A 22,844-nucleotide genomic window follows, 5' to 3' on the forward strand; every position below is an offset into this window, starting at 1 on the left:
ATATATCATTTCATTCGGGCAAATAATGGTAATGGTAAATATCACCTAATTGTTTCCATTATACTTTGTGAAAATAAGAAAAGGTTTCAAAGAAGAACAAAAAGAAAACAAGCTGAATAACAATTTATTTACAATTTGCCTTTGAATATTTAGTAATTTAATCAAATCAATCAATGGAACATAATCATTAAAAAATCTATTATGATATGTATACTGGATATTTATTCAGCCCTTATCAGTCAATTATGCCACAGAAATGCGTTGTTTTTTATTTTTTGAACTTAGCTCGTAATGCTTGTTGTCCAGCTCTAGTTGCAAAAACGTTACCAAGTGGCCAATATCTTGAACTATTTTTTGGGTCTGTTGATTGTTGGCAAATAGTATACTTAGAGCAATTGTTTTGCTATGGTTGTAAAATACCACTTTATTTACATTGTCCTACTTTTGAACAAATGTACACTGCTTATTTCTCGCTTCAAGTTTTTAACCTGCTCTAATCCCTTTCTTTAGACGTTTTAGAAACCATGTTTGTCCTTCTTATGAAGGAAAGAATATATGTTTCTGGGGCATAATGCCTTCAAGTAAAGGCTATAATGTTTTTTCAAATAGTCATACTAACTTTAAGAACTATGCAAAACAGCTGTAATTGTGTTATTTAAAGCGTGTGTCACCGCTTCTAGGGAATGTATTGCAATAACCCCTGCCGAAAACAAGCACAATTTAACCAAGACTTAACATTCTCAATTTATTATTATATCGGTGGGTGTATCTATATCTGTGTACTCGTCTTGATATTTTACCATTGTGGTGCCTTTGATTATAACAATTTTACCTCACAAAAAGAAACAAACCATTGCATCGAGAAATTTGAAAATATGGTCGAAACTTATCAAATGGGTATTTATTTCATGTCAAAAAAAAAGAATAAATAGAGAACATGTTTTTATATAAATACGAGATTTATTTTCCAGTGGTATGAAATATGATAATTTACATACAAAAGATGAAAATAAATTCAGTATGAACTTGAATTGGTTGTTTGTCATTTACTTTTTACCTTAAGATCAGAAAGAAAGTGGTACCGCAAGATAGCAGTGAAATTACAAAAATAAAATTTATTGTAATGAAAAAAAATTAAGTGAAAATAAGTAAAATTAAGATACTCATTCTTCAGCAATTTTTTCTATTTTTTTTCATAGATAAGTTTACATTCTACAATAAACAATTTCAGTATTAATGCAAGGATAAGGTAGCGCAACAAAGTAATTGAAGCCACAACCTCGAATGTCCAGGGAGGATTTCTTGGATGTAGTGAACTTTTTTGGACTAACATGACTGGTTGTCTTTAAAGTGCATGAAATTTGTTATTGTTATATCTAAATTGATCACTGTCAAATTCGAAAAACAAAGCCAGAGATCACATGCTGTTGATAATTAATGTCAAGAACGCCATTTGTTGTAAACATTGCCTTTAAACATCATGGCCGATAAACAAGTCATTTTACGGGCTGAGGTACAAACTCTAAGCAGTAGCAAACAATCTACAAGGCAAAGCACCTGTTTTTTTATATTTTGCATGTAAAGGCAATTGTTAAAGTAGAGACAATGTGTCTGTATTCTGTGCATTTGCAGGTATTTGCCAGGGGGTAGAATTGTGTTGTTTTTGGTCTAGGACCACGGTAGATTTTGGGCTTCAACAGAATGCATTGACAGACAATTGCAAATGGTATACTTTCATTGTAGATTTGCGATGTTATGTCATATATTTCGTCGACAAAACGTGTTTTTTTTCAGGTTATGTAGTTCCGGATTAGAATTATCAGAAGTTTTGCTCACAATGACGACAGGAACTTACAATTTAGTTTGGCGTGCTACCTAAACTAAAAATGCGTTTTTGCTTTCCTTTCTTATGAACTGTTACTCGCTATAAATTGAACCGAATGCCAAAAATATTCTGCGCAGTAAGTCCGCTTATTCCGGTTCGTTTTCATGAAAAAGGAACACGAGGCCGATGTCGTATTATATTCACTTCATCATCATATAATATTTGTTTGGTGGGCAAAAAAATGTTAAATTATATTTGTTAGCTAAACACTGGGCGGGTAAAACATGTAACAATTGTGGTTTTTAACTATACATTTGTAAACTGGTTTTTCTTCAACTACTAATTAACTAATAGGTCACTGAATGAACAAGCAACAAATATTTTTATAGTAAACCCTTAACGCTTTTATCAATATTCAGGTGACAGAATTATGTCGTTATATCCGGACATACGAGAAGCAACTAATTTAAGATCAATAGTCAGGACCGTTATAAGCATCGTTACAAGCGGTATATCGTTATAAGCGGTATATCATTATATGCGGTGTTTATTATATACGATAATAATCTAACATAATGTCCTCTATGAAGACTTTAAGTATAAAAAATCACTATCGAAAACATAACCATTATACATATTATAAATCTGAACAACTATTAATACAGCACCAATCCCATCTCTTCTTTGGATCTGTAGTGTAACACCATGGCTTATAGTCCCAGCTTGGGCTGCGGCAGTAGTTCTTTGCCTTACTTACGTCGTTCTCTGAAAATTCATGGGCATGTTCCCGTATATGTGCTTATGGGGGTACTGCGAGTCCCAATTCTGACACTCGTAACCACCCTGCGTTTTTGATACTGTTCCAGTATACAGCCAGGATTCTTTTGAGTTATAGCAATAATTGTATTTACCTAGCAAATGAAAGCATGTAAAAATGAATATTGAGACTGTTATGAAATATGCAAACAGTGCGTTGTGGTTAATAAATCTAAAATAGTATGCAAAGGTGAAGTTAAAAGAGGCTTTCGAGTTACTTAAAGCAAACAGCTGTGAAAATATCTTTTAAAAATGTTTATCTTTCGATTCTGTTAAGGCGGTCTATATTCAAAACAACCATTTTGCTTATTCGTTCAAAAATACGAATAATGAATAAAATTAGATAAAAGTAGTAAAAGTTACATGAAGTTTTAAATCAACATTGAAGAACAAAATACAACAACTAACATGTATCAATGCTGCAATATTGCCATTTTGTACTTCCAGTGGTGTAGCACCATGGTGTGGCCGACTTTGAAGGGCTTCGGCAGAAGTTGCCAGCTTCATCCAATGAGGCATCTGGGTATTTGTCTGGGTCTATGTAACTGTTCCTATGTGGGTAACATGCATTCCATCTTTGGCAAGGCACATTGTCCTTTGTCACGCTTGTATGTCCTTCATATAGCCATGCATAGCCTCTTCTAAAACAGTTGAGTCCTGAACCTTATTCCAATAAGAATTAAAGAGATATAAGTAGGACTTGACGCATGACCTTGACCTTGAAGGCACAATTATTTCATTTTTGCTGATTGTTAATTGGTTGTAACTTTGTAATTAATCAATTGACTATTTTTATCCTTGGAAAAAGCAACCTTTTGGACAAGAAATTTTAAAAAGTTTTTAAAAGATATACATGATAAAATTTTATTTAAGAAAATATTGATAATTGCTACACAGTCTCTTTGTAAATATAAAATATACACTTTCTGACTGCACAAATTATACACACTTAAGGTCGTTACAATATGGATATATATGTATCAATATATATATATGTATATATCGTGTCATTAAAAATGACAGTTTCTTGACCTGTTGTAGGGAACGCAGCTTCCCATACATAGTTTATTCATTCTTTTGTTCAAATTAGACATATTCAGTAAGAATTTCAAAGATTCAATAAATTTCTGTGATTAAAATATTTTACTGAGAAGAATTTTGTCTTCATTAACACATGAAAGAGATAGTCAGCAGTGAACGAAAGTAAGATACAATATTTGAAATATTTAAAAACCTATTGCGCCCGTTTAGAACAAGAGTTCACAAGAGCGAGCATCGAAAAAGTAATCCAGAACTTGCTGGTGCGATCTTCGGGTGAGATGAAATATCTTCGTGACATCTGTTTTCGGACATGGTCAAGTGGTTATTTGTCTCGCACCGATAATTGATGTTATTCGGAAATCTGCAATTATGTTGTTTTGTTTTTTCAAGCTTATCCTCCGGTACAAACAAATTTATGTTGTTGTATTTTTTGTTTATTAATCATTCATTACTTCGGTTTTAAAACTAATATCTTCATGGAGTCCCGTTTCACTCACCTTTGTTATATAGACCAAAAGCAGTATAACATGTTTACAGACTTGGGTAGCAGTATGATAATTGGGAACACATTGTTTTATGTCATGTACATGTAATTACTTGTAACGATCTCTATACTAAGAATATGTTATAGTACTTTACGAGATAGAATGAATAGCTAAATCTGGAAAAATGGTAGTCCCTCGGAAGCAATTAAAATAAAGTATTATAATAATTGAAAATGCAGACTTGGTTTGATTTAGTTTGTTCATGAGAAATAAACTGATATTACCATCTCACATGCCCCCTAGCACCGGCTTTAGCGGTATTTAATATTTAGCGAACGGGATTTTAAAACTGTATCGTCTCATTTAAAGATATAGTCTAATCAAAAATAAACTTCATTTGAAAACACATAGAGAAATTATCTTTTAAACCCTGCACACTAAAGAAATGCATAGTGTAACTAAAAAGTGCAATTTCTTTTTTCCAAAGGACCGAACTAACTTGATCAGTAATAAGGAATGCAGTTTTCCAAACATAGCTTTGCATTCTCTCATCCAAATTAAACAATTTCAGTAGAATTCCATTGATTTAAATAAATGTATGCAATAATTGCTTTTTGTACATTATTCATTGGGGTATATTCTTACGTACATGTATATTGTTCTAACATACATTACAGTACATTATTCATCGGGTTATATTCTCATGAATTTTATTCTTAGGGTCATATACTCACATAAGTTATTCATAATGTTATATTCTTACAAACATTATTCACAGGGTTATTTGTTCAGATACATTATTCAGGGATAGGGTTATCTTCTTACGTAACTTTTTCATAGGGTTATATTCTTACGTATATTTTTCATCGGGTCATATTCTTACGTGCATTAATCATGGGTTTATACTCAATTTTTTAGGTACATTAATCATAGGGTTATGCTTTAGTTTGCGTACATTACTCATAGGGTAACCGGTTATATTAAATTTGACGTACATTATTCATAGGGTTATTATCTTACGTACAAGACGGCACTTTGCAGAAGTCCCATCGATCGTTTGGGTCGTTCGTGTAGCACCAAGGTCTTCCGGTTTTGCTCGGGTCACGGCAGTAGTTGCTTGCATCCGCTACTGAATATTCAGGGAACTTATCAGCGCGAATCAAACTGCTTTGAGGTTTATGGGGCGTGTTCGAGTCCCAACGTTGACATTCGATCCCATTTACGGTTTCCGATACTCTTCCGTTGTATAGATGAGCTAACCCAACTTGATAGCAAGTGTCTGTGTAATCTATCCGATTTAAAAGAAAAACCTTAACATTATTCATTGAAAATGTACATTAGTTTCACAAAGAACCAAATCAATTGTGCGGCTATATTAACATTTTCATACATTTGAATGGACTCCACTGAGATTTTTTGACATGGCGGGACTTAAAACAAATTTACGAGATTAATTCTGCTTTGAACAAGGGAGTTGAAAAACTTCTGAACTTAAAAAATAACTTAATGTAAATTGTCTACTCTGTGATCAATAAATTAATAATTCTTCTTTGTGATCAATGAAATTATAATTCTAATATCACCTTACCGCTGATAACGCACACACCGTCGCCGATTTTTCTTTTTAGATTGCACCGATATCCCGGGGGACAGGACTGAAAAATCAACACTTAGTTATTAATTAAAAACGGCTCTGAAAGTAATGCTTAAACATTAGGATATGACATTTCTATGGATATGACGTCATACTGTTGAAATAGATATTTGGAGATGCGAAGAAAATTAAAACGTTCTCTCTTTTGTTTCTTTATTTTAACCACTACAGTGTTGGATCAGTACCTACATTATCTCAAATTAGAAACATGTCGCTTTTTTACCGCCTATTGATACATTGTATCATTCATTATCGTATATAAATCGGTGTGAAGAGATGGGTTAGACGTCTCAATGCTCATTTCATTGGGTGAAAAGGCGAGATCTTAACATTTTATCATTCTAACGCCATTTCCGGTATATACCGAAATACGGTATTTAGTGTGGTGCTCCATCTCAGTCTCTAAAAAGAAGTACTTACAGTTGCCTTTGTATCACTGCATGGCATTAAGCATTTGTATTGTTGCTTATATCGCTTCCAAATGCCCTCAAAAGAGAATCCGTTTGAGATTGAAAAGGTTATGAACTGCAAAATGAAATAAACAAATGTAATGACGAGATGCTTAGTTTATACAAATTGATTTTAGCCCGGTTGTGTTGAAACCTTTAAGCTTTTTGAAACACTCTCAAATCCGGTCCTGTAACCAACAAGTTCAATGAGTGTAAAGTTTCTTGCTCAAACATTGAAGATGTGTCAAATATGTACTGCAAATATGTGTAAATATTATATGTAATCATTACAAAATATGTATTCATTTCTTATTGAAAAAAATTGACTTAGACTTTATAGAAAATATTGTTATTACCTCCCTTTTTTTACAGGAAATGTTCAATTCGGTAAAAGCTTTATAAATAATGCCTTTTGGAACTTACCAATTTGATAAATCTTAATTTGAGCATCATATTTATGATATAAAACCGTATAAAAAAATTGTGTTACAGGATCTTTAAGGTAAACTGGTAAAAATGGTCTCAATCAACTTGTCTGCACCATAACTCTTTTACTAGCGGGTCAATTTCAAATAACCTGGCACAAATGTTCAACATAATGAGATGACGTGTTGCTCGCAAGAACCGTGTGGTTAGGTCAAAGGTCAAGGTCATACTTCAAGGTCAATGCCAAAAATGTGTCTCGAACAGCTTGTCCGCGCCTAGCTTTATCACTAGCTGGAGGAATAACAAATAACAAGGCCCTAATGTTCAGCATCATGAGATGGTGTGTTGCGCCAATGAACAGTATGGTTAGGTCAAAGGTCAATGTCTTACATTAAAGTTAAATGCAAAAAAATGGCTGAAGCAGCTGGTCTGTACAATAAATCTATCAAAAACTATAGGAATTTCACATGACCTGGCACAAATGTTCATCATCATGAGACGGCGTGTCGCGTGCATGAACTAACTTGATATACTGAATTTAACTAAGTCAAAGCTCAAGGTCAGACCTCAAGGTCAGATGTGACAGCTTGCCTATGCACAGTAAGCGGGCTCCACATGTTGCCCTTGGTCATCTTGCGCATTTAACTATGCAAAATAATCGAAAATACACGTGACCCCGATGTTTCTATAAATAACATTCGTAATGTATCGGTAATAATCAATTAAAAGAGGGGAGGGAGAGTTGGCCATACCTTTTAGAATTTAAATAGTTTTTATATTTCATCCTCAATATTTTTCGTTATCAATTATTGGCCAATCACCATTATGGTAGCGGACCTCCTGAATCACATAACATGTAATATTACAAATACATTTGACAGCGAAACAAAATTAAATTAATATTGCGACGAGAATCCTGGAAGTTTGAGAGAACCCTTTTTGTTTTAAAATTACGGAAAAAAATGGATATATTTTCTTTAATATCCAGACGAAATTTTTAGAAGACAACAATTTAACAACATAAAAAGAGTTAAATGGATTACCAAACTCAGTGTAATAAATCTCAATCCCATTGTGTTTTCTCCAAATCCTTGTTCACAACTGAAACTGGTGCAGGAGTCTAAATCACTAGATCATGCAAAGCAAAACCATTATGCGGGGTACACTATTATGATTAATATCGTTATTTAAAGCATATCGTGCGCAGATTAAAGTGACATTTTGCATATCCAAGGGTATATAGTGAATGAATAGTTGAAATCAAAATTTAGTCCTTCCAATTTTATCATTTACTCCGCATGAACATTAAAATAACTCACATGGCACAAGGAAATTTATATAAATACGCATCACGTTTAATTGATACAGACATTTTATATTTTAGAAAGAATTATATTTTATCCTAAACGTGTTCTATACCAACTGTTGGTCAGTCATCATTATAACAAACAATGTTTTGAAATATATATGTAAAGTCAATACAGCTTAACTTAACAATACAAAAATGTGCATAATGTCACTATATTTGTTTGATATAAAGACTGGATTATATTCAATCTATGTAATTATTGTAAAACCATACTATAAAAATCTATAAATAAATTCAAGGCATTATATAATACTATAATACTCATGTTCATACTCATTTTCTTTTATTTTTAAATGATTTACTTAATGAATTGGAATTTTTACTTATCTCAACTAGTTCATAGGGATATTTGAAAACTTTCTTAGCAACATAGATCTATAGAAAACTCGTTAAATCATTGAAAATGTAGCTTTATTTCCAAAGCGCCAAATACTCGTATTTCTGTACGAAACAGGTAACCTTTTCATTTTGCACGCTTGATTCATAAATGACAAGCAGCTATAAAATTTATAAAACATATAAAATTTGAATTAAGCGGTTAGAAATGCAGCGTTTCAAAAGCGACTTAAACATCTTCTATATATGCATCTACTTAAATTACGTCTAAATATAGAATCGCATAGACTTTCTATCATTTTGAGCAGAAAGAAAGCTACAATTGTATAATTTTCATGTATATCATCCACGCATTTATGATTTTAGACCCTGGATATGTTATTTGTACAATAATTTAATAAAAACAGCTTTATATATAATGTAGATCCGGTAACCATAATTACTTTTTTGAAGGCGTTATTTATAATAGACATAAAATTTGCATATTTTGGCATGGGTAAAAAAAGTGTATCCTGTTTGAGTGCATTTATGATGATTTATGATGAGAAAATAAACGTGTGGAATTTAAAAGAAAGATTGTAGGGTGATGGTATGTTATATTAAGCGTCACTTCAGCTTTTCTAGAGGTTAAATATATTTTATTTAGATAAATCGTTTCATAAAATTATCAAATCAAAAGAATTAAGGTGGAAAAAAGGAATTTGCTACCGTTAAAATACAAAAACAATAAGGAAACCCTCGATACCTATTATCTACCGGTTAGCTTTCTAAATTTAAATTAGTAAAGCGGACGATTTGATTTCCAATCTTCTATTTTTAGAAACGATCGTCCTTATGCGTTATACATGTAAATAGATCTCGGAACGCCGTTTTGAAGAAGGCTTAACAGTAATATGGTGCATTTTTCTAAGATAAACTTATTGAAATACTGTCTTTGAAACGACATTGCGACAACATGCCGCAAGACAACGCACCGTTTGGCGTGTTGTCGCTAGCGACATGACGACAAGACTAAAGGCCGACAACGCGCCGTTTGGCACCAACTAGACGGACAAAAGCGTACCAAGTCAGCCACCATTAATGAAGGTCTACGACACATGCTGTTCAATCAGTACATATTTTGAATCAAAGCACTGAATGTACTGATAGGGAGGCTATGACAGAATTTTTCAGACTTATAGTTTCTTTTCTTTTTGCTTAAAATGTGCTGTTATTTCAATTATTACCAAAATAAGAAGATTGCACATTGCGCCATTTATCCTTACTGTTGTGTTCAACCATTCATATATATGGTTAATATAGTTGACTATTCATTTTGTTAATATTCCAGAACATTTCATTGAGGTCTACATTCGGACCGTTAATCATGCAAATTTTGAAAAACCTAAACTGTCAATAATAAATGACATACCAGCAAGTATGACGACTGTTCATTATAAGATAACAATACATTTTACAACTGACGGTTCCTTATCAAAATAATATAGGACTGTTCATCATAAATACTTTATGTCATTTTAATATTATTGAATGATAATAACAACTGCAAGTTATGCAACATTTTTATTGAACATAAAAATTATAAATATTTACATGTACCATAATTGAGATCAATAAGATACTGTCTTGTGATGAGTATTAATATTTATGCTCTACGGACAGAAAGTTGTCTTCTCCCGAAGCAAATTTCGAATAAAATCACGTTTCAGAAAATTATTCCCATTTCATTACTCGTCGCTGACTTTGAGGGCTTCGGATAATATTAAAGCTAAATATTTCTTGAAAAAATACATATTTGCAAAGCTTATTCAAAATTGAATCAACCTAAGTGAAAATTGATAAGGAAGTTATATCTTCTTTTTTTACCGCCAACACTCAACCAACTTATGGTAGTTAATAGATAGATTCTACATGTATTTTTAAACCTCACTAGCTTGAAATATATACTGCGGAAAATCTGTTGTTAACAGGATGTGCGGTTATTACGTACGGTTTTCCCTGTCGACCATTTCCCGCAAATAGATGAGAACATCGAAGCGTCAGTGCTATGAATGGTGTTATAAATAGCGTGTTTTGGAAGTTTTTGTTGAAACTTCTCCAAATCCCTCCAGAGGCGTGCACGTCGCGGAGAAGGCACACGGCAGGTCAAGGTCAAGTCATCTCAAGTACAAGAGGATTGGTTGGGCTGTCGTGATTAACTCTGGTTTGGCGCTAATGAATGCCGTTTTTGTTGTCGTCAGGCAGGAAGTTGATGCCATGACAGTATTGTTGTCTCCTTAACCACCACCGAACGAAGAATGGGCTTCCAGGAAAATTCTGCTTGAAAAAGACGTCCCCGATGCTATAATCTCGGACATATGGTTATTCCGGCGCTGAGTATAAATAAACTTAAAACACACACAATTTTGTTGAAAACAAAACAAAAAACAACAACACATTTTCTGTAGTAATTTTTCAAGTGTTGTAAAATGAAAACGAAATTCCTCTTATGCCGCCGATTATTTTTAGAACACAAACATATAAGTTATTTTGATTTGATTTATTCAAATAAACATCAATCACTTCAGCGTGCGTAAATATCGTTTTCAAATTTAAGTTTCGTAAGATATGTTCCCAGCCAGCATTCTTTATCGGCCCGACATCAAACCGACATGGTTTTCTATGACGGGCCGATGTCGGCTTTAACCTCGGCTGCAAATAGGAATGATGTTGGCCCGACATCGGCAGCACAATATCGGGCCGATATCTTAACGATATAGGCCCGATATTTCTTGCCGACATCGGGCCTACATCAAAACTATAGCGGTGCGATGTCAGCCAACAGTAGAAAAATATTGATCCTATATCGACCAGGTATTATCCTTATGCTAGCATGTTAATGGCATCTAGCAGCAAGCATTTGGCATAATCTGCAAAAACACAAAATAAAAGATAATTATTTTACAAAATAAGATAATAAAGACATATATTTTAACTTAAATGTGCAAATGACAATCTACTTCCATGATAATGCATGTCGCGAAATCATGTGACAAATATTTTCAAACATAATTTAACATCTTAAAAAAAAGACAAACAGATAAATTGTATTTTTCCAATAATTTAAAGTGTAAAAATCGAATTATTAACAGCGTTTACAGATTTGTTGAATCATCATAACATTAAAAAAAAAACATGCTTTTCATCACCTTCCTTTGTTAGCTTTTCTTTTTGGCGCTTAATCTGCCAATTGTAGGACTGCAGTGAATATTTTCAAACTTTTCATTTAAAATATAATAAAAGAGTGTTTTTTATGTAGTCAAAACATAAATATTAAATTTAATTACAAACCACAAATCATTTCCAAACTCAACTATGATTTTTTTAGAAATTCATATCAAAATGTACAATTATTTGCTGCATGATTTTCAATTCAACAGAAAACGCAATATCGTACCGATGTCAATCCGATATACAAAATAGTTGCATTGATAGGTCATGTAGGCCCGACGCAGACCCGATTTACCTTTTTGATGTAACACGAAATGTGGATAATGTGGTTCTAGTAATTGAAATCATACACAGGACAATTTATTCACAGTATTAAGTAAACAATTCCATTGCAATTAGAATTTTTCAAAATACTCAATATGTCGGCACTGCAGCGGCCCGACGTCGGCCAATAGTCGGCATATCTTGCCGACATGCCGACATTAATCCTATATCGGCCCGATATGGTCATGCTGGCTGGGTTGTTTAATTCCCGATGCTCGACTGTAAGTCATTCGTATATACAAATGTATATGCGTTTTTTTTTTTTTTTTTTTTTTTAAAGCTTCTTATTCTTTAATATTTTTTATGTATCTCATAATCTGTATTGAAAATTTGAATTTTATTACGCATGGACTATCAAATTATGATGCGTTGCCCTAGAATTGAATAAACTTTCTAATTACACAATATACGGGATCATTCATTTGTTTGATCAAAGACTGATCTTTGCGTCTTACTCTGAAATAATTATTTCCTCAATAAAACATATTTGACCACATATTTCTGTCATTTAATTGATCACTTTACTTCCAATTTTTACTTACAGTTGTATGATATAGCGGTTTATGAGCGTTTTCCGCGTACAGCCTCCTAGGGTGTACATATAAGTTCCTTAGTTTTCTCGCAAGAATGATCCATGTCTCTGATGTAAGCGACAGTTTACCATTATTTGACTTTAAAAAAATATTAAAGACTATTAATGGTTTATAACAACACAAGAACATGCATGATATTGAGACTACGGTGTTGCAACGTTCTAGTTAATGACCTGTCATAAACAGTTGGTCGCTGCGTAGTAATTGAAAAATTGTTATCAAAATTAATAAAGAATATTTGCCACCTAATTAAAGCATTTACTTATAAATTTTCATTTAGGCTTTTTGTTAAAAAAAATATTGATAAAGATATTATATAGAAGGGTTTTCATACCAGAACTATTTATTACCAACGTACGTATGCCTAAACCTGATTACCGCGGCAGTATGACGTCACGGAGTAGTGATTTGAAAAAAATAACAAACAAGAATCAAGAATTTTTCAGAGAATTATTATCTTTACAAATTGCAGATATGAAATTAAAGAATGAAAATATTTTCATATTGTAAATGTCTGTGATGAGGGATGAGTCAGCTTAGAAAAAATCAAGGTACTATTTTTTTTACCTGATTACCGCGGCAGTAAGATTTGACGGATGGTTATTAACATTGGGGAGGCATAGCCTCCCCAAAAATGGTCCAGATTTTCAGTATGACACGTTTATCAATAGAATTTATCGTCTTCATGATTCAAACGGGGAAGTCAAAGACCGGACCCGCGAAGCGGGTCCGGGCTTTTGCTTGCCTGACTATATACTACATGTGTATATTTAAAAGAAAATCAAATAAAAAAAAACAATTAAAAAATATATAGAATTCTATACCTATCAATGAAATTTTCAGTGACAGTTCTAGTCGGGCGCCGCCATTTACAATGTAACTCAATGATAAAAGGCGGGGTATTCCGATAACGGAACAAATCTCAACTTTTCGGATAAATGATAATCGTCGAGGGTTCCGAGTGAAAACGGAAGCGGTGCATGTAATACCGAATGACACCTTTAAAATAGAAGAATGAAAGGAATTTTTAACAACTTCCCCGTTCATTGGCTTTGCCTAATTTCATATTAAGTATAACCGATGTTCTTTAAAAAAAAATCCAATGTATTTTCAGCGTTTTTAATATCACAATTAGACTAATCTGAATTTTATGAATTTTCTCCATTAAAAAATGATAAAAAAAAAACAAATAATGAAAACATGCTCAAGTAGTGAGAATCACTAGAAAAGAGGCTTGTACGCATCAGTGTACTTATAAAGGGAAGTCAACGCTGCGAGGAGTTTGGTTACTACCTTTGTCTGGATTACCTCTCCAGTAGTCCAACTAATTAGACTTGTCCGAGATGATTCTGGACGGGTGATGTCTTTTTCCAACGGTTCCAACGGGTAACGGTTTGACAATAAGAAAAAAAGTCTGTAAAATGGGTCGAACCGTTCACGCCGAATTAATTAGGCTACCTCTCCAGAAGTAATACTAAGAAAAAGTATGCATTTTACGCTTTAGGAAAGTCTTTAAAATTATTTTCTTTTAAGCTTTATGTTTTGAAAAGCAACTTTATACATGTTACATAAATGTAAGTTTTAATTAAGTGAAATGAAAAGTTTTATATTTTCAAAATTTCACACAGAAACTATAAGTTTTTTTTGTAATTAAACACTGACCTATAAGTAATAAATTAAAGTGACAGCAAGTTTATTTTATAGTATATTTTAACGCTAAATAAATGGTCTATCGGCGGTCCAAGTGGAGTGAGGTATTTATTTGTTTGAGATTCAGTTACACGATGCATATGTTTTAGTTCTCGTTAGCAGTTTAAGCATATATATTTTGTTGTTTTTTCCAGCCGAATCGGTTTAACCATGGTCTTTCAAATAGACTATCAATACCCTGGTTTAATACAACAGCAATGAAAATGTAACTAAAAAAACGTTTGTATGCTGTGCCGTTATTATAGATATAGCTTTAACTGAACTTGGAATCTGGCAAACCAGTGAGGATGTGCGAGTTAAGGCTTCATAACCTCAGATCCCCTCCCAAAATTCCATTGTATTTAGTCCCGCCCATTGTTTTCTCGTTTAGGGCACACGCATTTTTTTAAATTGGGGACCATATGCCGCTTTTCATGGAATGGCACTAACGTGTCACATTGAAGGTTCCATGATAACCGCCATATGAACACATCTGCGGATGTTTCTAAATTCTAAATTTTACCAGTTCATGTTAAATGTTGAATTCTGCTTAAGCCAGTGCTAGGGGGCGTGGACGGTAGTTTGCACTTAACAGTACCGTCCATGAACAGGCTCAATCAAACCGAGCCTGCAACATTTTAAATTATGCCGTGTTGGGCCGTCTTTAGGGATTCTTATTTCACTCTATTTTACATTTAATGAAAATAAAAGTGAAACAAAAATTCGCACATATTGCTTGTTACGTTATTTTGATTATGGTTTAAATGAATCATTTTTGAATGCCTTGGAATTATTGGTCTTTTGTTAGTGATCCAGGTCAATTTAAAAGGCCCAGATTATTGTATATTCTTTATTGATAAAATAATCAACTATACTACATGTATCTTTTTTTTAACTATTTGTTCGTTATGAATGCGGTGAAAAGTAGATCTCAGCAAAATATAATTATTTCAATCCTTAATTATATTCCTTTATTATTGTTGTGCCGGCTCGCCACGGCGAGTCGGTATTACGTTAGGATTGGTGGGGGGAAAATCCCGGGATCGCCTACAGAAAAGCCGGGATCCGGGATCGTATTAAACATATAGTAATCCCGGGAATTGACCACCAGTTCTCGGTGTCGACGATAAATTATCGATTATCTCATGCATTTCGTCAAAGATATGCTTGTGTTATGCTTGTTGACAATTTTAATGATGTTTTTTATTGTTGATTGCTATGATATATTTTTGTATTTGAATGATTTTCGGTACTGTATACATGTTTCTTGGTTGGTTATTTCATATGTTTAATAATGAAAACGTTTAATTAATAACAGCCGTACTTACAAATACTACAATTTGTACGGAAATAAAGTTTAGATTATTATTATTATTATTATTATTATTATTATTATTATTATTATTATTATTATTTGAATGTTTTTGTAGATCTTTTTGAATAAGTTTGATTTATTGTAGTAATAAAAAAAATAATCTGCTAACGTGTTTTTTCACACATGAGAGAGTTAATTGACATCAGAATGTCACACACCTAAAATCTTATTTTGGAAGTACATGTACTGGCAGTGGAAGTCGCTGTGTATTGGTTATCAAGACTGCGGGGCCCCTTATTGAACACGTGACTGTTGGTGTCCATCATATAAACATCATGATAAAAGTTTAATATACGTATTTATACATATATTCTTAAATTTTATCATAAAATGATAATATGTTATAAGGAAAAAGTAAATATAAGTTGTCAATCAATTCATTTATTGATATATACATGTATTTTCATAAATCATTAATGCAGGTGTCATTGGTAAATTATCGATTAGATAATTAACCTCTGCATTTTTTTACAGATGTGTAATGTTATGTCAGTGTTCTTTAAGAAATTATGAAGTAGACTTGTGTATCTTTTTTCTGACGGAGTTGGTTTTGATGGTTTCGAGATACTGACACAAATGACACGTGCCCTTTATAATATTAGAGTACATACACCTGTCTGGTGAACCAAAGTGTGATTGCTACGTAAAGTAAGATTAAGCCGGTTTTTTTTTTTAATTTTATTTAAATACATTTTGTTTGATTCGTCACGGAAAAAGATGACCTTTTATATAAATCTTTTTATTTTCCTACTTAGATATAAATATTTTAATTTTTTAGTGATTTCCACTTGTCAAATCATTTTACTACTATCAATAAATTAGTATATTGTACCTTTTAAAAAATCACAACAAACGAATTATCATTTTCTCTATTAAATCATTACGATACTTGAACAATATTTTTAGAATATCTTTGATCTACCATATCACATTTAGAAAAGCCGGGATTGTATTAGATATATAGAGATCCCGGGATTTGAGCACTGCCGTGTCATATTCAGAAAAGCCGGGATCGTATTTAACAAAGAGAGATACCGGGAATTGACCGTCTGCCATATCACATTTAGAAAAGCCGGGATTGTATTAGATATATAGAGATCCCGGGATTTGACCACTGCCATGTCACATTCAGAAAAGCCGGGATCGTATTTAACAAAGAGAGATATCGGGAATTGACCGTCTGCCAAATTACATTCAGAAAAGCCGGGATCGTATTAGATATATAGAGATCCCGGGATTTGACCACTACCATATCACATTTAGAAAAGCCGGGATTGTATTATCTAGATATATAGAGATCCAAGCTGGATCACATTTATAAAAGCCGGGATCGTTTAAGACAAGCAGTGTCTATCATCACCATCATCATCGTCGTCATCACCATTATCGTCATCACTAATAAATCAAGTTATTTATAATATAGGGGGAATTATTATTGATAGGTATGCGGCATAGTTTAAAAATATATATAATAATGGGTATATAACGAAGGTCAATACAAGTTGGCAATCAATTAATTCTATGTAATTAATATACATGTATCTAAATCATATATCAGTAAGGTAGAAGTAGCTAGTTCATTTTGAACAAACACAAAACAGAACAGAACTTTTATTTCGGATTTAATCACATACATAATAATATTCAAGTAACATGTACTTTCAGTGCAATCAATGTAAAGAAATCATGATATTAATAGTATAAAGAAATCAATAATTGTAATGGATCTTACGTTGATTGTTATTAGCCTTTTTTTATGAACATATTTCAGGAAGAAAATCAATATCAAAACTTTAAAAATAAAAATTTTTGATCTATCATTGAACATTGTTTACTAGTAAAGTTCTAAACAGTCATAGCATTTTTGTAATACAATGTTAATTTACATAGTTCATTTCTATTATTACTTCGCACCAATGCAATAAATTTGTACATACTAAGTCTTGGGTTAACAAAATAATATATTTTAATATAAAGGTTACGAATATTTGCATAACATGGGCATATAAGATCAAAATTACATTATCTAATAAGCAGAATTGAAAAAATATAAAAATATTAAGTTGAAAATATCACAATATAATTCATTGTACCTTTGATAAAATATGCAGTGCATTAATCTGGCGTGAAGTATAATTTTATGATAATGCCTTTTTATCTTTTTCTGAATTAATTCGCTTTGTGACACAATATTTTTATGTTGCAAGACTAAACTTGTTTTTATTGGCAAAAGCATTTTACAGTGTCAAGTTATTTGGTCTTTCTTTTACAATTGCCTTTTTATGGACCGTGTTTCACACTGTGTTTACTTATATCGTGTGTAAAGATAATATATCTTACATGTGTGCACTAAAATATGTTTATTTTACATTCAGAAAGAGAAATTATCAGTATAATATAATATCAATTTTAAGTGTAATTAATCTTTAATGCAATAGCTATTAAATTCGAATTAAGGTGTTGAATTTTTTAATTGCTTCATCATTATATTTTTCATTTACCATGATCTTGCACATATAAATTTTCATCAAGTTATGTAACGTGAATTACTATTTTCAATGTCATAACGAACCGCAAGGCCAGAAAAGCCGGATCCTATTAAAACATATAGGGATCCCGGGAATTGACCAGTCCAAGAATATATTTTCAGATAAGCCGGGATCGTATTAAACATATAGGGATCCCGGGATTGACCAGTCAAAGAAGATATTTTTCAGATAAGCCGGGGATTGTATAAAAACACATAGGGATCCCGGGTAATGACCAGTTTCAAGAATAATAGTTTTCAGAAAAACCGGGATCGTATTAGAACGTACAGATAAGAGTAAATTATTATTCGGTCTATTTGCCATAGTCGGAAGTGTCACTAAACACCTTTAATACACCAATGTTAATTAACACCAGGACGATACGTTTTGGGGTCCTGGTAACTGGACATATTGTTTAAGGAAAATGAGGTCCGTTACAGTTTTCTTTTTCATTCTATATTAAAAAATTGAAAAATAATTTGTTCTTTTTAAAAAAAAATATTCATTTTAGACATTCATATCTGTTTATAAGTGAAACATGTTATTTTTATACGATCCATGGAACTTGATTACTTGTTAAACATCTGTAATATATACCTTATGTTTTACATTTGTATTCTTTCTTTTTTTTCTTCAACGTGAAAGCCTTCTGGTATAGTATATATCATTAGAAAAACAACAAGACATTTAGAGATACTCTACCATAATGGTCACGAAAAATAGTTGATTTTCCTTATTAGAGATAAGAGATCCCTGATGATCGCATTAAGAAAAGCCGGGATCGTATAAGATATATATATCCCGGGAAATTGACCATTACCATCTTGCTTTCAGAAAAGCCTGGATCTATTAAACAGTACAGAGATCCTGGGAATTGACCACCTGTCATACACGTCAAAAGTTTGTTTTTTTTGTTTCCAAGTATACTATACTGTAATTATACAAGTAATGTGATTTCCGCATTTTAAGTGTGTTAATAAATAACTCGAAATATATTTAAATCTTAAGCAAACTTCTTTTACTGTTTATTACATACAATTAAAGAAATAAATAGTTAACATTTAATCGCCTCTCATTACGACAAAAATAAACACAAATATAGTTTATGAGTTTTCCCTATATATCTAATGGTGACGGCCCGGTGAATTTTCGTGTTCTTTGTTCTATAGTAAATCAGTCACATTTGAGGCTTAATTCTGGATTCCACTGTTCTTGATGAATTATATACTGTCTTCAACTTTAAACATCAACACTATTTAAGTCAAATGAGGCCCAAAATATAATAGGTTAGCCATCTACTTTTTTCAGAAATCTTAACTCTGTTTTGTAACACAGTTTAAATTCACCACTTTGAAAAACTCCCGCCTGCTGGTGGGTGGTACATCTTTATCCTTCCGCCAACAAATGAGTTCCTGGAGAATACACAAAAAACAACTTTTAAACACATCATATAACACACAAAAACTACACACATGCAATAAATACACTTTAATTATGACCAATCTAACTAGAGATGACTTAAATTGGGCCACTTCAAAATTTTAAAGAACTACTTTCCGTACCGGGTTGAGACCTAATACGATCCCGGATCCCGGGCGTCCCGGATCCCGGGATTTTCCCCCCCCCACCGTTAGGATTTTACTGAAAAACAAACTAAAACTCCGAATCCATCCAAAAATTTAATCGAAGCTTGGCTTTCAGCTTTCTACAAAATTTATTTATCAGGGTTAGGATCCAAAATCATTTAGGCCAATCAAATTTAATCTTACATAGCGTCAAAAAACCTTCAATTTTCAACGCCATTTTTAAAAAAGCAGCAAGTATTATTTTGAGCGCAAAAATTATAATGATGATTAAAATGTTTGTTTTCATGAATTCTTTTCAAAAATCATATTTACACTGACTTGTTTCAGCGATCTCACCTGTTCCTCTGTAGTAAGTTTTCGTTTGGTTAATTAACATAAGTGTACATCAGGTTCTGTGCATTTTTTTCTTTTTCCTTTTTTCCGGTCATTTTATCCTTTAGGGGGCAGGGGACCTAAAAATGAACAATTTTGTATTTCAGTGTGACCAGAAACACAATTCCAAATATTTCAAAATCTGTTTCACAGGCAGATAACCAGTTGCACGCATTATTCAATGATAAAAGAACATACATTGAAAAAAAATAGTTTGCATGCAATTGCTCTTTTCAAAATGACTGACAGCAAATTTTTTTACCCCCACCCACCAAATAAACCACTAAAAAATACCTTATTGGCTAATCTTATCGAAAGAATGCGCATTACTCCCAAGAATCGCACGATCTCCCCTTTAAAAATAATAAGTAAACCGCAGTGCAAGATATGGGACATTTTCAGAAATGACCAATTTAAAGTGTCTGTTCATACATTTAGCATCTTTTCACAAAATTTATCTGAAAATTTTTATTGCTTTCGGCCGCAACTGTCCAAAGCTTGATTTTATATCTTTTTCGACCATCCATTCGAGAGTTCAGAAAATAACATATAAGGCTTCCCCCAAATCTTAGTTTCGGGTAAAAACCCAAAAATTCTTCTTCTTTCCTAACACAAACAAACAGAAGAGTAACAATGACAGAGAAATATCAGAAAGTTCAGTAACATTCAAAACACCTGTCTGAGTTTTTAAAAATAATTGACCGGGGCCATGCATTTCGAATATGTCCCCCCGCCCCCTTTAAGGATTTTTTATTTGATCCGCTTTAAACGGTTTTCCCTTTTTTTTTCTTTCATTAAAGAAGTTTTTCGCTGAAACGTTTTAAATTCGAAAAAGGGGTTTTTATTGCGGTTAAAAATTTAAAAAAAAACCCTTTTTTCGGGGGAAATAAACATTAACCCAAAGACCCTGCCCGTTTTTATGATTTTTCTTTTAAAAATTTTAAAATGCCAGGAACCCGTGAGGGTGGGTCATTTTTCTGTATTCCCCTTCCCTTTTTAAAAAACCTAAAATATTTTCCGAGTATTTAAAGTTCCCTTTTTGGGAAAGGGGTTTCTAGCAAGAAAAAAAATATATTACAGCCACATTTAATGTCCCAAAATGAATTTTACAGCAAACCAGACCCCATTTACTTTGGCATACAGCTAAAAGTGCAGTAAAGATACCACTGTTGACTTATATGACATTATATACATTTTGTAACAATTGAAAGTGCTCAATTATGCATTATTATGTCAATTTGCACAATATAAAACTGTTTAATCTGGATAAATGTGCACATTCTGTGAAGTACAGTTTTTTGCCAAAATTCCAAATTTTTATTACCTCCCTTGACTTGAAAGTCTACTTACTCTACACAACTTGATAAATCCAACCAGTCGCTTCAAATTTTGACTAACAAGTGTAGAAGGAATGTTTATGGGCACATTTGGTTCAATTCCAACACATTCTATAAATTTGAAAATTTCCTTAAGGGGGCAGGGGACCTAAAAATGAACAATTTTGTATTTCAGTGTGACCAGAAACACAATTCCAAATATTTCAAAATCTGTTTCACAGGCAGATAACCAGTTGCACAGCATTATTCAATGATATATGACATACATTGAAGAAAATAATAGTTTTGCATGCATTGCTCCTTCAAAAAATGACTGACAGCAATTTTATATTTACCCCCACCCAGTCAAAATCACACCTAAAATATACCTATATGGGCAATCTTCATGAAGGTGCAGCATACTCCAGAATCCGCCCGATTCCTTTAAAAATATCAGTAACACGCAGTGCAAGCTATGGCATTTTCAGAAATGACCAATAAAGTGTCTGTCATACTTTAGATTTTTCACAAAATTTATCTGAAATTTCTTACTTGTTTGGCGCCAACTGTCAAAGCTTGATTTTTAACTTTTTCACCTCCATTCGGAGAGTCAGAAATACATATAAAGCTACCAAAATGCTTAGTTTCGGGTAAAAACCCAAAAATACTTCTCATTTCCTACACACAAACAAGAAAGAATTACAATGACAGAGAAATATCAGAAGTTATCAGTACTTTCAAAACACCATGTCTGAGTTATTAAAAAATTTGACCGGGGCCATCATTCGAATATGTCCCCTGCCCCCTTTTATCGGTATTTAGTGTATATATTTACTGGCCGGGGTCCGGGAGGCCCGGATTGGCCGGGATCCGGGATCGTATAAGATATAGAGGAAAAACTAATAAACTTTATTTGTATTGATTATTGTCGAAATGAAAGGACATTAAACGCTAAGTTTTTTATTGTATGTAATGAACGTTAATTTAATCAAACTTAGGATATAAATATATTTAGAGGTATTTATTAACAAACTTAAAATGCGGAAATCCATATACTTATAATTATATGCCTAATTAATTGGAAAAATCAAAGACTACATTCTTGAATTGGTCAAATCCCGGGATCCCTTTATGTTTTAATGCGATCCCAGCTTTTCTGAAAATTATATTCTTGAACTGGCCAATTCCTGGGATCTCTTTATATTTTAATACGATCCCGGCTTTTCTGAAAACTATATTCTTGAACTGGTCAATTCCCAGGATCCCTATATGTTTAATAGGATCCCGGCTTATCTGAAAAACATCTTAGACTGGTCAAAATCCGGGATCCCTATATTTTTTTAATAGGATCCCGGCTTTTCTGACAACTTATGTTTACTTTAGGACTTGTGTCTGTCACTCATTCCAATACTAAATAACATTTTACAACTTAACTTCGTATAAAGAGACA

At 32.6% G+C, this 22,844-nt stretch overlaps 1 protein-coding gene across 1 annotated transcript; it reads right to left on the reverse strand.

Moving 5' to 3' along the window:
* Positions 1 to 108: 108 nt before the first annotated feature.
* Positions 109 to 7,890, reverse strand: LOC132719480 (plasminogen-like). Its single transcript, XM_060703250.1, has 5 exons — positions 7,740 to 7,890; positions 6,242 to 6,346; positions 5,756 to 5,822; positions 5,192 to 5,455; positions 109 to 3,304 (listed from the first exon to the last, which is right to left on the reverse strand). The coding sequence occupies exons 1-5, from the start codon at positions 7,767 to 7,769 to the stop codon at positions 3,045 to 3,047; spliced, it is 726 nt and encodes a 241-aa protein (XP_060559233.1). The 5' UTR covers positions 7,770 to 7,890; the 3' UTR covers positions 109 to 3,044.
* Between the last annotated feature and the right edge of the window lie 14,954 nt (positions 7,891 to 22,844).

The sequence above is a fragment of the Ruditapes philippinarum genome, unplaced genomic scaffold (assembly GCF_026571515.1).
Source record: "Ruditapes philippinarum isolate M1 unplaced genomic scaffold, ASM2657151v2 ctg5859_1_1_1_1, whole genome shotgun sequence".
Classification (NCBI taxonomy): domain Eukaryota; kingdom Metazoa; phylum Mollusca; class Bivalvia; order Venerida; family Veneridae; genus Ruditapes; species Ruditapes philippinarum.